Here is a 17,586-nt window from a genome sequence, read left to right as displayed (position 1 = left end):
ATTTTCGTATTTACCGCTAGATAATTAATTTGTCAATCAGTATAAACGACGTGTGGTAAGAAGCTTTGTTCTGTCATTTTCTAGAACATGTGTTAGACGGAATATGGTTATCTTCTGAGTTGTAACGCCGTGTAGTCTGGTACATGTTTAAACTTCTACTAGACTACATGACGCTACAACCCACAAAACACCGCCGTGAGAACCTCAAATCCTACATGTGTTACCACTAAATAAATTTTAAAAAAAACAGAATGCCGATAGCAGGATTCGATTAGCAGCACTTCACATGGTAACCGAGAGTTAACTTTTTAACGCTGAGTTAGAGCAAAAAACGTGTAATTTGCAAATAACAGTGGGTGTATCGGCATCTCAGAAGTTCGTACAGCTGTCATGTTGGTATTACTGATGGCAGAAATACAAGAAATGCAAAGATGGGACTAGCCTGTACTTTATGATATCCACACTTTTTCATGAAAGTCAGTTGAATCAGAAGTCATTAGGGAGTCACATAAACGCACAATATGATCCCATCGAACTGTCCTTTCTTAAGAAAAAAGGACACGCAAAAAGTGGTTTAAATCGCTTTCACGTTTTATTTTCTATTTTTTTTAGAGTTCCGAAAGCGAAATCTTTGGGAGCCCTATAATGAGCTTGATGTCTCCGTGAGTACGTCGCTGCGACCATCGGAAGACTCCAAGGAATCGCAGCACAATCAAGGCATGTAGACAGCTCACAATTTCTAATTAACATTTAACAGTGCCTATCAATGCTAGACGATCTTAAACAAGGAAAGAAGATGACGTTCCAGGAATTAAAACGAGAAGCCGAGAATAGGGAAAACTGGAGAGCTCTTTTTGGGCAGAGCAATGGACCTGTCGTAAGACAGAACACTCAATAATAATAATAATCAATGCTAATCAAAAGCCTTAAAAATTGTTTCTTCATTTATCCAATCTGATTTATCAGTTAGAATTACAAACTGTCGACACTTCAATTTAATAGAAGCATGATTGTAAACTGTTATTGCCTATTTTAAATTGTATAGATGGAAAGAGGGGGGGGGGAAACGGGGAAAAACTCAGCCAGGGTTTCCGGCGATAGCAGGAAGTTGAGACGCGAAGATCCCCATGTGTTGGAGTGTCCCTGCATGTTATCGTGTCGTTATCTGCTACGATGTGACAGAATTATTCATTGCATGCAAAATGCGGGTTGCGTTTAGAAAAAGGGCATTTTGGAGTGAGTCACGATTATGTGAACAAACTCAACTAACCGAAGTATTACGTTCTCCAGGTTAGAAAAGTGCGCTGTTTACCTGTTACTCGTGAGGTCCGAGAGCTATTTACCAAGCCAAGTGCACAATTTGATTACCTTCGATATTAAAACATGTTTTGAAACGAAGCTATGGCCGTATTAACTAGTGGCAATAAAAATGGACGCCTGTCCTTCAGTAAATACACTACAAAGATCATAGCTTTCTCTGGAATGGCCGGGCTTTTAATTTCCGTGTGTTTAGTCCCTCGCTTTATTAACTAACCACTGAATGTAAAGTTCTAAACATGTTTAGGTTTAAACCTACCTTAAAGGTTGATTGGTTCACAGAGTAGTTATTGGCTTCCAGCAGAGTTGAATAGGCCAATAAAATAATAATACCTGCAATTATACTGGTACGACTGGAAGCTTATCACGGACATTTCAAAAGCATTCAGATGCCATCCACGGTAAACTCTTCAACATTGAACTATAAAGACGGCATTTTGAGAGTAACACGCGACTTAATTGAAATAAAATGTATTTTCCAGAATCTCCAAAGTGGCCAGATTCCTGTAACATTGTTTGAAAATAAATAATAACAGTAATAACACGAGAGTCCGGCCTTTCGGAAGGGCGACTGACTGCCTACAAAGAAACCTGTTTACGAAAATGGAAGTAATATACCCCAAGTAAAACACATCGAACATAATTAGCCCGTCTCTGATATGACAGTCAGGTGAGATCTTCGATACTGACAGGGCTGGAGTTCAGAGCCATACAAACTAGCTCTCCGTCCAAAATATCAAACCTTATTTAGCGTAATCGTGGCTCGAAGCTCTATTCACCAGCTCAGCTCAGTTCATTCAATGTTAATAAATGGGCTGTAGTTCTTAATTTTTGACGGGAGCGAAGTTTTCTTTCCACATTGTTGGGGGGGGGGGGGGGTTAAGCTCATTTATTTACTAGAGCAGTCTCCTATTCTAACTTTTAACAACTCGGATATCTGTGTTATCGTTAAGTCGAAATGAGAACGTACCCACCCACATCTATACGATGTAAGGGTCAGAATCAGAAAGATCTTTGTAACAAAGCTGAAGCTTGTATCTGTTGCAAGGGACCGTTGAAGCGTCAGAAGATTGTACGCTTCGTGAAAAGAAAGTTAACGCAACAGAATTGACGGGTATTAATGATATCTGTTTCGTTATTCTACAGCAGATGTTAATGGAGATCTTCCTCCGAAACGTATCTACCAAAGGGATCTGACGATGTGTATTACAATCTGAATTACTGAGTCTGGTATTCTAAAAAACACACAATGGATCTGCTTTCGTCCTGAGGTGTATGACAGAGAGGCAATAGGCTAACCAATTGAGTAGATGTCCCGGGTACACAAATGTAAAAGAAGTTCCCGGCATTAAAATATGTTTAAAAACGACGGTCGGACAGAAGGACTGACAACTGAGGATACTAAAGAGAAAAGCGTAGTAGTCGCTAATATAAGATGATATTTGAGAAACGCTTGCTATTATTTAATTCAGAATATTTTGTCTCCCGATCTTCTATCTAAACATCCAAGGCTCATAATATAGAAAATTAGTACTGTAGTTTTTTGTGTGGGTGTGAAATTTGGTCTCTGAACCTGAGGCGAGGGTAGCCTCTTTGAAAAGAGGGTGCTGTGGAGAATATTTGGACTTAAGGGGGATGAAGTGACAGAACACGGCAATAAGGAGCTCCATAATTTGTATTCTTAATCAAATATTGTTAGGATCATCAAATCGAGAAGGATGAGATGGGCGTGGCATGCAACATTTATCCGAGAGATGAGGAATGAATTTTAAACTTCGTTCGAAAAACATGAAGTGAGGATACCACTTAGAATACCCATCAGTACACGTGAAAATACTATTATTCGTCATCATAATCCAACAGGGGTTAGACCATTTGACATATTTAGGCTCCTGAACGTAAAATTTATCTGGACTTCTTGCTTTTCAGAAATTATACTTTTTACATGGACGAGTTTCCAACCCCTGCCCGGACAACCGCTATTATGTATGAGGGTTTACGCCTTCCCCTCTCCACCAGGACACTTCACACCGTTGGTAGTTGCTCTATACGCTTTCGATGCGGGTTACACTTGGTTTCCAGTCACCGCCAACCAACCAACCAGAAAGCTAGACAAACTAAAGTGGTGTTCTGGATCATTGATTTCTGGGGCCTCGAACGGCGACGAGATCAAACCCCCGGAAATATTAAAACGAATATTAAATAAATAACGTAGAAAGTGATCTATGTTTATTGCTCAGCAGACCTGTACGTGCGTATTCCGACTACATATCAGCCATACTTATTACTTAATGTCTTTTAGATTGGCCAGAAATTGTGGTAGCTTAAAAGATTTTGAACTCGCGCTCTACGACACAGAATACTTTGTCACGTGTCATTACATCAAATAAACTGTCTTCAAGATACCAATTACTATCGAATGTAGCTACCGAGTGGTTAGCATTCCTATTTCGTATTTGGAGGTCCACGGATCAAATCTTGACTCGGAAACCGACTATCCTGACGGATTTTTCGTGTGCCTGAATTAGGTAACGATTGCTCCCTTCTATAGCCTTTCTAATTCGTTACTTATTTATCATCGTATAATTCGAACTAATAGACAATGTCGTTAAATAAACTAATTATAAATAATATTAACTGCTCTTACTCGCATTACTTTCACTGGTGCTTAAGATTCTTAAATCTCTCGCTTGGCATGTGAATGGAGTTGAATTTCAGAAACTATGACTGTGTCCTTAACCTTTTCGTCTTCATTTTTGTTGCCTCTTAACTAAAGAAGTGTTTAAAGGAAGAGCCCGATGCTTTCAGAATTTTTTGTACTGTCTTATTTATTAAGAATGTGTAAGATGAGGACCTTAAGCCGGCAGGAGACAAGTCGCTGGCGATGACAGGGGACTTTGCCAGGGCCCTGTTCAGACCCAGCAAAACGCAGTGCAGCAGCAGTTAGCCTGATTCCGTAACATAACTTACAAATACGTTCATTTACGTGCATTAACTAAATAAACCTCCGTGGAGGAGAGAAATTCGCGAACAACTCATCGCCACTTAGCTGATAAATTTCTCCGCCCTGTTATGGAATTCGAAGTTTCATAAAAAAAACCGCCACTGGACCTTATCCTGAAGCACAAACCCTCATATTTTATTTCATATCTATCTTAATATCCTCCCATGTATTCCGAGACCTCTCAAGTGGTCTTTTCCTTACAGGTTCCTCTGAAACGGCTTCAGCATTCATTTCTCATCTCCGCCTCCGTGCCACTTTTCCTTCCTGATCTGATAACCCTAATTATATTTGGTGGCGAGCGCAAAGTATAACGATCAGTGTGTGGATGCATGAAATCTCTGCAAGCGCGAAGCCACCGGGGTCGATTTCTTCTGTTTCTTTTTTCTTTTTTTCTGTTGACAACCGAAAAGCAGTTGTCTGTCCGAAATCGCTGCAGCCTGACGTAGCAACGACGTTACATGTCTCAGCAAAAGAGTAGGAAATTCTGTTCCATCATCCACCCTCTTGCCAACTTTATGAGGTTACTGTGAATGAGGGTTAGGCGTGTGTTTGTCCGTCTGGCCTTGCCTGTCTGAGGATGTCGTCTTCCCCTTCGACGAAGAGAGACTTATGGTGGTTGTTCCGGGTCAAGGGTTCAACGTGGCGTGGCGTGAAGGAGAGAGAGAGAACCTTGACCGAAGAGGGCAGCTAACAAGGACGTTTTCCAAAAGGGGAAAAGAGTGACCTTTTTATAGATTGAGGCCGCGGAGAGGAAGCGAAATGAAACGTATTTTGGAAATTTAAGAAAGGCTACACAGGAATCCGTGGCGAAATGTGTTATCAATGATGCAGGCTTGGGTGCTCTTTTCTTTTGACAGCTTATTATCATTTCATGGTTCTTATCCTCAGATTTACACGGAAAGAGTTCAATGCGTTTGGAAATAATCCGGGTATCCCGACGTTTCGACAAGCATTGAAGTTGACATCTTCAGTATGAATGTAGTGGGGGTCTGGGATGCCATACATACACTGGGCAGTATGCAGGGAATAGAACTGAGCATATCACAACCTTTTTTTGATGATTATAACTGTTATGAATGTAGAGGTATTTTAGGAACTATCTTTGTCTTCATGATAATTTTACATCTGAATTTGAAGCGTATGTAATTGTCTGAAATCGATATTTAGACATAATCGCTTCAGTTCTTTACATACAGATAATGACAATGTCATTGCGAAGCTGCCGGAATTATCAATTATCAGAAGAAAAGAATGTTCCCAAAAAGAATTTTCTTCGCTGGAATAAATGCAGAAAAATTGAATTAACTGAGTAGACGATAATCTAGCCAGTGTGTAAGATAAAACATGACCCTTCCACGTAGCTATTAAATTAATCTTCGTTATTAAGTAGAAGATGCGAAGAATGTACGATATTTCTTAGCGTAATGACTCAAAATATGTGAGGCGATGGCGACAGAGAATGGAGAATGGTTGTTAAGGTTCCGAAGAAACAGAACTCCTGTTCTGAGCCCCTGTAATAGAAATGCATGACTGACAATTCGTCCTCTGTGTCAGAAACGAACGTCAGAATTATACAACTAAGTAGCGTAGTATAACTTATCAAAGTTGACGGGAATATATATATTTTTTTTTTTGCATTGAACAGTATGCCTATTACAATTTATTGCAGCATTATTTTTGTGCACACCGCACTGAAAATATATCATTTACAAAACTTTTTTAAAATAGTAGATTAGATGTGAAATCATGGCGACCGAAGCCAAATTCCTGCTAAACGCCAGCACCAGCACAGAATCCCAGCAAACACAGACTCCGCCAGACCTCAACATAGGCGCCACCATAAACTTGTTTGCATTTATTGCTACTAGAGTAGCCACCGTCAGAACCTTAATGTATTTTTTCCGTCTCGCACGAACGGCGCATTCATACAGTGAAGCGTGACGGTCATTGGCTATTTATTAAAGCAGGGGTAGACTGACAGACTTTGGCCGCCCTGATCATGAAGGCAGAAAGTACCGCCGAAACATCGACAAACGTCTACCAGATAACACGGCGCTACAACCCAGAAGACAGTCGTCTTCATACTAGCCGCCATGAGAACCTTAAATGTCACCACAATGTCTTCTACCGTTTGTGAGAGTATACTTCGATTGCACGTTATGATAACAATCTTTGCTTGTGCTGAGAATCGAACTGTGGCAAAGTAAATGTGCTAAATGAAGGCAACTGCCTTGGAAGGAACAGCAATTCTTCAATTGTGTTTCTCTGATAATTCAGTCCTGCTTTGCATTTCATGAGTCTTGGTGTCGGACACAGAATTAACAGATGCTATAAGATACACATCTCTTGAAGACACAGGCATACCAAATTAAAGTGAAATTAAGTGAATAATAGGTAGGCGGTATCATTATATAGTGCATTCACTGATAAAGTTGAACGTAACTATTACTACCAGGCTCCCGGTTGGAACTGCACGACTCTTAGCAACACCAGAACGTTGTGGTACCGCTATCAGCTACAAAATCCTGAGCTACTTTAAGCCACCTTCCAATCCTCATAACGTGTCCCCCCCCCCCCACGTTCCATCTTAATATTATCCTTCCCTCACCTTCACGGTTTTCCAAGTGGAAGTTTCCCAACCAGAATTCTGTTTGTATGTAAAATGTAAAATCGAATCATCACTTGCAGAGTATCTTCAGGCAAAACGTATGCGGAAAAGTCTTGATACATTTTTGACCTCATCTAAATTTAACTCTGCTTACAGCCTAGTTTTTTATAAACCCGGTTACTTATCTTATTGGCTTCAATTTATTGCCATCGGGGAGTTCATGCCCATGAACGTGAATCCAGTGTGTTCTTTTCGATTTCTCAATTCGATTCTCATAAGCCATTGAATGGCATTTATGACATAAATACCCCTCTACTTACATACAATTCCATGATCCTTCACGCCGCATCTAGATAAATTTTTATTTATTTCAAAGCTATTATAATAACACGTGACATCAGTTCTTGGAGCTCCGCCTGAGGTCTCGAGGTCACACTTCACCCTGACGTCAACTGATCGACATGGTGACGTTAAACGTTTTGTGTTGCAGCAAACTCATGTCTGCGATTCAGAAGCCGTAAAATATTCCAAGCTCTATAACAGGCGGTAATTGTAGGATTGAAAAATTATCTAAGTTTAGAGGTGCAAGTATTAGGATGTTTTAAGATGCAGTTACTGTTCTTAGCTTCTCCAGCTCAATCAACTTCAAATATTACGCCCATTCCATTTGCATTAATATCCCGTTTAATAACTATATTGTTATTGGTCTCCAACATTTATTCTTCCCTTTTTTAGCCATCATTCAAAATCATTTCTGACTCGAGTTTCTTCCATTCCGTCAACATGTTAGCACATTCTTTTTCGTAGCCTGAAACTGTATCAATTCAATTCCTTTATTAGAGTGTTTGCCAACAGCAAAGAGCCTATGACAGACAAAAACTAATACAAAAATACAACAAAAAATACAAATTAAATACAAAAACAAATAAACTACCAATGTAAACTCTAATTTAAATGTAAAACACTAAAAAATACTAAAACAATACAAGAAAACAAAATAAAATCAGTAATAACATTAAAACAAATAACCAAGCTAGATCCACTCTAGACCACTCTCTAAATCATTTCTGTTAATGAGAAATTGCCAAATACGTCCAAAAATTTACATACGTCATTTTCAGCAATGACACACATCGGTAATATTATTAATAAGCATTTAAAACTTTTTTTAGTTATCTGAAATTTGAGACTGTTAATGAGTTGAATATGTCAAAATGAGGTTTTCTGCGTTGAAACGTCGTGAAACTTTGTAGGTGGTTACTAACGTTTTGGAGAAACGTGTCTCCGCTCTGACTTCAAACCTGAAGATGGAAGCGAGAGGTTATCCAAAACGCTGGTAACAATACAACAGAACACACGTTGCCACAAGCCAGAAGACCAAGGTTAATTCTTATTTCAATTATGACGTATTCATATTTATCAGATCTGTAGAGTAAATTCATCTCTCTGCCTAAGGACGAGACGAGTGACTGTCTGACGTTCCGGTTTACTTTATCCCAGGAGAAGATGGGCCATTACTCGTTGGTTAGGAGGTGGAGGAGTGAGCCTTATTACCAGAGTGAATGCGACGGATAAGAATTTCCCCTGTTGGGATTAGAACACCGGACATTTATCCTATAGCCAATTACATGACGAATTGATATTGTTAATTTATAACTTACATTGACCTACGTAGACTGTCTTTTCATTTCTGTTTGTTAATAATTTTATTTCTCTTTGACTTGTCTGACAACATAGTTATTATAGTAAACAATTAAAATATAGGCGGACCATTGATAATAAGAATTTTCAATACAAACAGAAACTGTACATGTAAATAAAACACAGTTCCGACGTGACCTACTAACACACATTCTATTATAATTCCACAATACATAATAATTACACTTCACAGGCCTACTCAGCTCTTACAGAAGATAATTAATACGCTACATGAAAATAAAAGGTTGTTGACTCTTTTGTCACTAATTATTGACCTGGGGTATATTTTTATACACTGATGTAGATGGTGGTCTTTTGGGTTGTGACGTCGTGTGGACTTGTAGGTGGGTATGAATGTTTCGGAAGGACATAACGTCTCCTCCATCTAGAGGGTGAAACATGGCGTCGCAAGCCACCAAAGGCACAAACGAAACATTGCACGTTGGTTTATGAAATCAGACAGCAATTGTAATGAAAGCAGCAAGCACCTCCGAAACATCTGTCAATTTTTAATAGACTACACGGCACAACATCCTAGAACAGCCATCTTCATAATCGTCCCCGTGAGAACGTGAAATCTCAGATACTTTTCTGAATGAAGTCTTGCAAATGCATAATGGAAATGAAACATAGCGGGGAGTGTTTACTGAGCTTGATTACACTGGCAATCTTCTGACAGCGACGGGTGGGAAATTGCTTGTTGGCTGAACCGCTTGAAGGTCTAGGCTGCCGAGATATGGGTATCTGTGGTAGTGCAATGCTCAGATAGCCTTTTCAATTCTTCTCCCATGGGACTGGTCGCGTGCCTCCTGACAGTCCGGCTGATAATAGCCGTCAGATACAACGCGAATATCGCGACAATCGTGAGCACAGTGTTCATGTTAACGGTTTTGGGGGTGTTGGCCGGGCTAACATTTTGAATAAGAAAGTCTTCCGAGGTTCAGTGACACTCCGCATATTGGAACACAGCAGAAGAAACCAGATATATAATGTATTGAAGCCAGCTTCAACCAGCTAGGCGCTCGCGGCGAGCGGAAGCCTCAGCTGCTTGGCTTGACCTGGCTAACATTACATTATATATAAAAATAAGCATACAAACAAAGTGTTTACACTAAAAATGACACTAGTGCCAAACTCGTTTCGACCTCAAGAGGTCATCATCAGTGACAAAAAGGGGAATTAATGTCACTGATGATGACCTCTTGAGGTCGAAACGCGTTTGGCACTAGTGTCATTTTTAGTGTAAACACTTTGTTTGTATGCTTATTTTTATATTCCAATACACTACACGGTATGCAAAGTTTCAGTATGAAGAGAAATGCCTGTTCACCGACTGACGTTTCAGTATTAAGGCAGCTTCGAGTTCACAAAAACAAAATAGTAAAGGATGATCATTGCTGTAGAATACCTAACTGCTATTAAAATACTTAGTGAACTATTAGGTTTGTTAAACATGCAGACTCGGAGATGAACTGAAAATGTCGCGATACACCTGTTGAGAAACACTGGTTCCGAAACCTTCTGCAAAGAATCTACTACACAACGTTAGTTACCAGAAATATGCCCAGCGACGGTACGCTACACCAGAACTGATATGGACTCGTCTTTAATTTTTCTTTTGGGGTCGTGCTGCGTTTTTGTTGCTTTCGGTAGTCTGACGGATGTTGGGACCCCGGGTCGCTCTCTAATGAGGGGGGCACAAGGCGCGTGGGATGACCTCTGGCAACCGCTCCTAGCGTGAAACCATCACAACTGATAACGCTGGAAACAAGCCAGAATCCAGGAGCATTAAAAATCGAGTTGCACGCTCATATATATATCATGCTAGCAATTATACGCTATCTGTGGTCATTATTATAAATAATTTCAAAATAGGCTAGTAACCTAGTGAATTTCTGTGCCAGTGAAGAAGTCATGTGTATCAACGGCGCAAACCATGAGTCCGCTAAAGAAGTCAATCTTTAGTTAAAGCGTTCTTCTTTTTGGTAACTGTGATTTACTTAATTTAGAAGCAGCAGGGCTAAACCCTTGAAAATGTATGCAACACCTTCTGAAACGTTGGTAATTAACTACGCCACGGCGTAAGAACCCAGAATACCCAATAGATACTTTTACCTCCGTGAAATTTCAGTCCGTTTTCTTCTTAATTTAGGTCTGTAGCTTGAAATGAATGAATTAAGAAACTATGTGGCTGCAGAACCCCAAAATTCAAAACTGCTATTATCAAAGTCTGATAGGATCCAGCGGCAGCTCCATCCACTTTCCACCACTACCACAACCCATGTCCCCAAGACCTTTCATGCTGTTAAAACACTGTCGTAGCAGCGTCTCTCGTTTTAAGTCAGGTCTCGTCCATCAATATAATGTGTTTGCTGACATTCCTATTGTAAAATACCTCAGAGATTCAGGATGGGAGGGAAGTAAACTTGATTCAGCTGGCTCAGAATACTTGCGAACGCGGTAATGAAACTTAAAATACGGGAAACCAGATGAGCAACTATCAACTTTTGATAGAAACCATGGAATTTGGATGATGACACCAAAGAAGGAATTCGAAATAACGTCATACACCGTCCAATAAAGATAAATAACCACGGGCGGAGAGATCATATTTACCACTTTGCAAAATGAAAAATAAATATCTCACGTTACGTGGTTCAGTGGAAATTCATACACTGAACACAGCACAACTGATCAGATGAAGTCCGTCGTTAGCCATCAGGGGTTTTCAGCCAGCTAGTTGAAACTCATGCTTACGGCGAACGTAAGCCTCAAGCAATTTAAAATGCCAGTTAGCGTGGAGCATTGGAAATTCATCTACGAAACATGCAGCTCGCAGGCAGCATTCGGTTAGTCAGTGTTTAAGCTGGTGCAAGAGAATATGAGCGTTGTTGGAGGTTTTGAGGCAGACGGGACTTTCCCACCTGAAACTTGCAGCTAACTGCGTTGCGATACTTGCTATCCGCTCTCACGATATGCTAAACGCAAGTTAATTACTTGTAACAAAAAAAAAAATACCACTTACCGCGAACGAGGAACAGAAACGAGGGCAGTCATTATAATATGAAAAAGAAGTTTGAAATTTTTCAAATAAGCTGGACAGACCGGTCCTATTCCACCGTCACAACGAAATAAAGAATTCTTATCTACTTGAGTGGGTGCCTTTGCATGCTTCTTATCAGGCTGTTCTGAATACGCCTATCGGCGATTATGCAGGTGAACGTCGCATCGAAAGCGACAAGAAGAAGACTCAAAACTGGGTGAACGGAAAATTTCACAATCCAACGGCATGTTAAAATAAATACAATTGTGCTATTTTCGGGTTAAAATACTCTAGAGTCTGTTGTGCTAGGACCAAACGTTATTGTTCTAAAACACAATTTGGCCCTGATGATGGCAGCAGTAAGTACCTCTGAAACGCCAGTAAAGTTCTACCCGTACGGTGCAATATCCCAGAGGACAGTCGTTTTCATGCCAATTCAATTCTCCATAATAACGTCCCGAAACGACGATAGAGAACGTGTATGCGGAACACTGGCATTCACGCAACAAACAGAATCCGTTTACTTGATCGGTGAAAAAGTGCGTTATTTAGGATCTACGGAGCATTTCGCACGCACTGGGAGATGCAAAATGAATACAATTTTAGTCGGAAAACTTGTGGGGGAAAGATTACACTGTTCAACAGTCAAAATATATCGGAGATGAAACTAACCAATTTTTACTAATTTTGAGCTGCTAAACACGAAAATGACATTCATTTTGCATGATTGGTTCGCATTTCGAAGATACCTACTCAGACGTATCCCAAATAATTATTTGGGATACGTCTGAGTAGGTGGGCTGACTGACTCCATGGACCAGAGTAGCTTAGCTACTTCTTGAGAAGTTGATAGTCGTTCAGCTAGTCAGTACATTCCCCGCCTTTCATGCAGACCGAAGGTTCATTACCGTGGTCACCATGGCCGGCCATCGATTCATCCTCAACCAGATGAACCCAATCCACAACCTCCAACTCTGTTTCCCCAAAATCCATTTTAATATTATTTTATTAGCATACCACCGCCTACACCCTTGTCTCCCACGAGTGGTCTATTCCCTTCAGGCTTTTCGACAAAAAGACTCACAACTCAGAAGACTATAATCTGCAAGTAGATGATCCGATTTTTTAGATAAGCGTATGAAAATGCAGAGATCTGCAGACAAATGACAGTTCTGTAACGCGATGCCTAACTATATGAAGTACAGGAAAGCTTACGAATGGGTGGAAAGATTCAAAAAAGGACGGACGAGTGTCGATATTAATAGATGTTCTGTTCGGCCATCGACTGTACTGGACTGAGGTTAAGGGTCACGACGATGAGCGTATCTGGGTCAACCGAGGACTGTGAATATATTAAAGTGTGTCCGAAATTAACACCAGATTTAGCCGATATGGAAACAAGCAATGCAAGAATAGCTCAGCCCTTTGAATTCGGAGCTCGTCTCAGTAATATTGGGATATTCAGTTCTTACCTCAAAGAAAACAACCCATAACCATTACAAAGATAAACTTCTTAATACTAATCAAGGAAATAATTGCCGCTAATTATGAGAAATATGTAAAATCGATAACAATTGTAGGTGTCCAAGCATTTGGAATCTGGTTTTGTCAACGGGAGATAATAAGAAAATACCACAATTAAAATTACGCAGATGCACGTGGTCCTCCAGTGACTTAGGTTAGATCTTTGAAACTGACCCAAATGAGTAGGTGCCCTCTTCCCTATATCCGAGGACGAAGACAGATCCAGTTTTAGAATACCGGGCAATGGACGAGGGCAAAAACTCTGTAATCCAGATTGTAATACAGCATCGTCAGATCCATTTAGAACTGGTCTTGAAATTGTATCGGCGAAAATATTAAATTTTGGTGAGGTAGAATAATTAAATATATATTTTTGCATGAATAGTGTCCTTGAAATGATAAGCGTCAGCTGTAAGTCTTAATCTCTTATCGTTGCAAGGAATAATGCCCGTTGTATCTTCTTTTAGGCTTCACGATTGCAATGGAGTACGACACTAGGATGGAGCATACGCCAGAATACAAAGTCCTGCCGTCCGATGTCGCCACTGAGACAGCTGCCCCTACATCTTGTGACCCCTCTCATCAACAACACAACGAATCCGAATTCGAAAATGGCGACTCCCTAGTTGTAGCTCCTCCTATTTCGAGGTCCCCAGAACCGGACAGTGGCTCCGAATCGAAGACTCGCGCATGCGTCAACGAAGCGGCACCGCCTACCACCATCACCGACACAGCAGCTGTCTGCAATACCATTTCCCCAAACTACTGTCCCGTCGATTTCCATAACAACAATGGTTTCAGCGACAAGTTACAGGAACCTTCAATAGATGACGCCACTGAAGCGGAGGGAGAAGTAGAGGAACGCGAAGAAGCGGAAGTCCCCTACCGCAGAAACACCAGCAGAGACCGAGGAAACCACCACCACGATGACGATAATGGTCTTTTGGAGCTAGGGGGAGGCGTGGCGTGCGGTAGGAAACGGCACGTCAACCACCACCAGAACATTATTCTCGATGGCGAAGAGGGAGAACTGGTGACCACAGAGAAGAGACGCTGCGTTAGACTCAGAGAAGGAGACGTGTTACATATCAGCGAAAGCGATCAGCATCAGACAGGAGCGGGGACCAGTTCTCATCAGCAGCAAGGTGCTCCTGAAGCCGTGTCTCACTTATCGTACTTGAGAGTAACTCACCAGCAGCAGCAGGGTCTCGAGGCGGACAGCGACGGCCGGCTGACACTCTACGACCGAGAGGGTGTGAAGCAGCAGACAGCGGGGGCTTGTGACAGGTATCGTCTCGAGCAACCCACAGCCGAGACCAACAATAATGACATGCCGTATTCTTCAACGTCATTGCCCCCAACTGGTCTGGAAGATCTTCGAATGAGACACCAACAGAATCTTGTCGCAAACCCTGCAGACGAACACGCCAGTACCGAGAGCATTGTGCTAGCCGTCCAGTCACCTCACAGTTATCAGCTCCACGGTCAGGGAATGAGAATTCGCACTGATGCATTTCCTTTTGGAGTGTTGTTTCCGCATTTGACAACAAATAAGGCAATCGCAGAGACTCATTTCAGCACTTCGGCACAAGGACTGTCGTTTGGTATACAAGAAAACCACCAAGACAGAGAACACGAAGAGACAACTGACAAAGCTCGAAGTCATCACCACCAACATAACCAAGTTAACGGTATCGATGAGGTCATTCACGCATCATTGAAAACGGAAGACGAGGTCAATTCCTCTGACGAGACAAGAAGCGAACGGAATCACCATCACCTTCATCACCACCATCATCATCATTATTTACTGAGTAGAACAGGCACATCCCCTCAGCAAGACCAAGAGGAGTATCTACAGCGTCACCAAGAATCATCGTCACCAGAAATCAGGCGGAACGGACGCAGCCTGTCACCTTCTGATCACCTGCAGCATCACAGAGACGTGGTACTGAGTGGCAGAACTCAGATTCATAACAGTGGAGGAGGGGGGGGTGGAGGGGAAAGGACGCCGTTGCTAAGTAACAGCAATCTCTCATCAGGTACAGCCAGTGCCGGTAACAACAGCAGCAACGCAACTTCTTTCACGCATCTGACAACTCTCCAACCATCTTCGTCGTCAACGCCGTCGCCTCTGGCACTTGGAGGAAATACGACGGCGGAAGACGGCGGTGGTGGCAGCGGAAGTGTACTGCAACAGCTGAGTCCTGCAGAGGACGACGAGACGAACGGACACAGAGGGATGTACGCGACGACACCCACCTCAGCACTTGAACATCACCATCAACACCATCACCTGGCCGGGCTCCATCACTCCGCAGGATTCCATCATCACGAAGCAGTTGGTGTCAGCAGTGCTTCGGCGCTTATGCACTCCGCGGCCGCCAACCTCTCAAGGTAAGGATTGATTGATTGATTGATTGATTGATTGATACGTTTAATATCTCTGCCATCTCCACCGATGGGCCAGTCATGGGTTTCGTAGCATCCCTGCACATTCTGTCAAGCTCATAATGTTTCATTATTGTAATTACTTTCGAATGTTATTAAGTCTTTTAATCTACGGGCCCAATTTGTAGGCCTACTCTTCCCCCCCCCCCCCCCAAATTAATGTGATCAAAGTGAGGACGAGATGGACTGGGCATTGAGCACGAATGTCAGAAACCAACCGTCAGTCGTAAGCGTAAATGAGAGATTAATATTAAAATGTGTCTGAAAATAATAGGATGTGGTCCTATAATGGCGGGAATTTGTTCAACACCTCGGAGACTACAGAAATTTCTTAACAGGACCGAGTACTCTGTTCGATGGAATTACTATGATCTGCTAAAATTATGACTGCTGTTTGTTATCATCCCAGACACAACAACAAAGATTTTGTTATACTTTCTATAAGAAACCTGGGAGTACTTCGAATTTTTTTAACTTTATGGAATTTTGAAAGTAAAAATACATTTCGTTTTTAGACACATACGTATTGGCTGTTTTGTAACGTCAAGTTCCATCTACAGTATTGAGACTCTTAGCAATAAATGAACTGACAGTAGGCGTACTTGGAAGAAAGCTATATAATGTTGATAATCAGCTCCATAAAATCGTACATAAAATTAGAAACGAATTATGATTGGGGTATATTACTGCCCTAAACCTTGATCTTGGACGGAGGTAATGACTTCTGAACGTGTTTTTTATTGGCTACAGACATGCATTATGAGGCTGTTTGTTCATCTTTATTCCACAAAGGATTAGATACCTTGGACAAATCAGAATTAATTATGAAATTGTGAGAGTCTAGAACACTTTCGTACTTAACTAGTTGATCCAAGTGTTCGGTATGTAAAGTTGAACGTAGAATCACGTTTCGATTTACGTAATTTCAAAGTTCTCAGATTATTTACCTGAAGTCGTGATGTACTCCAACCTGTTACGTGCTCATTACACGAACTATTTCCCTTTTAGCCTGTAAACCATGTAACAGTTTTCATACATTCGCTTCAAGCGGTGAGCAATTAGACATTGAAAGGAGTAAAATGTGAAAACTGTTTTCCTTCAGTTCTGGATCTCTTTTTTATTTTTATTAGTAGCAAAATTGGAATGATAACTTTTGAGGAATGTTAAATACAGGATATTAAGAAAAATGTAACGTGGGAGGAATATGACCGAAACAATAATGGCCTGCAAAATTTTAATGAAGAAACCTCGCTGTGAAGAACATTTGAAGACCGAACCCATTTCAATTGATTTTGGTGTTAAGTAGGATTAGACTGGGTTACAGATTCTGGTGGAAGTTTGTTGAGGTACTGTCCCTCTTGATCAGAGCAGCTGCTCGTGAAGATGACGCATGCCGAAGACATTGCATGTCGGTGAGGCTAGGTTGTACTTCGACCTTCGAAACCATGCTTCTAGAGTTCACCAATATACTGTACAAAATTCTAACGACATGAAGTTTCAAGTTGCGTGTATTGTAGGCAAAAAACCAGCGTTACTCACTGATGTTACATAAATCCCCTAAGCCTTGGATTTCCACGTTTGTGATTCAGCGACACACGTTTCTGAAAAACTTCAGAAAACTACCGACTTATAAAACAGCAGCCGAATGAATGCTACTGGAAATTATTTGAATTCTGTGTTTACGACAGGAATGAATGTAACTGAAATATTTATGTTACAAACTGAAATGATTTTTCCGATAGACAATTTTATAAATTATTTACTTCAACGCTGCGTCTCAGACTAGCAGCCTCGCGAGCTACCAACAGCGGATTGCGACTCGCAGGATAATACCCGCGGGTCTAGGCCATGTAGTCCATCCACAAACGTGGATAAAAGGGTCCATTATACTGTGTTGGATCAAATGCTCTTGTTATACTGATCTACATCCTGCGGTCA

General features: G+C 41.2%; 1 protein-coding gene and 1 long non-coding RNA gene across 6 annotated transcripts in view; one reads left to right on the top strand and one right to left on the bottom strand.

Annotated features, from left to right (window-relative positions):
- Positions 1-17,586, top strand: part of LOC110831978 (uncharacterized) — an 85,808-nt gene that overhangs the window by 20,479 nt on the left and 47,743 nt on the right. For 2 of the 3 annotated variants that reach the window (XM_022068565.2, XM_087355446.1), the window contains exons 2-3: positions 613-717; positions 13,665-15,594. In XM_022068565.2, coding sequence (XP_021924257.2) covers positions 613-717; positions 13,665-15,594 — 2,035 coding nt within the window. The remainder of the gene's footprint in view (positions 1-612; positions 718-13,664; positions 15,595-17,586) is intronic. The other variant, XM_022068563.2, reaches the window with a different exon arrangement.
- Positions 9,898-17,586, bottom strand: part of LOC147872805 (uncharacterized) — a 159,533-nt gene continuing 151,844 nt past the window's right edge. For all 3 annotated transcript variants that reach the window (XR_015536961.1, XR_015536963.1, XR_015536962.1), the window contains one exon: positions 9,898-10,391. This is a non-coding gene — a long non-coding RNA (uncharacterized LOC147872805). The remainder of the gene's footprint in view (positions 10,392-17,586) is intronic.

This window comes from Zootermopsis nevadensis, unplaced genomic scaffold, assembly GCF_977971745.1.
Source record: "Zootermopsis nevadensis isolate Lab colony 2312 unplaced genomic scaffold, Znev_1.0 Znev_ptg000024l, whole genome shotgun sequence".
NCBI lineage: Eukaryota > Metazoa > Arthropoda > Insecta > Blattodea > Termopsidae > Zootermopsis > Zootermopsis nevadensis.
The sequence above is the reverse complement of the archived record's forward strand: the minus strand, read 5'-3'. Positions and strand labels throughout refer to the sequence as shown.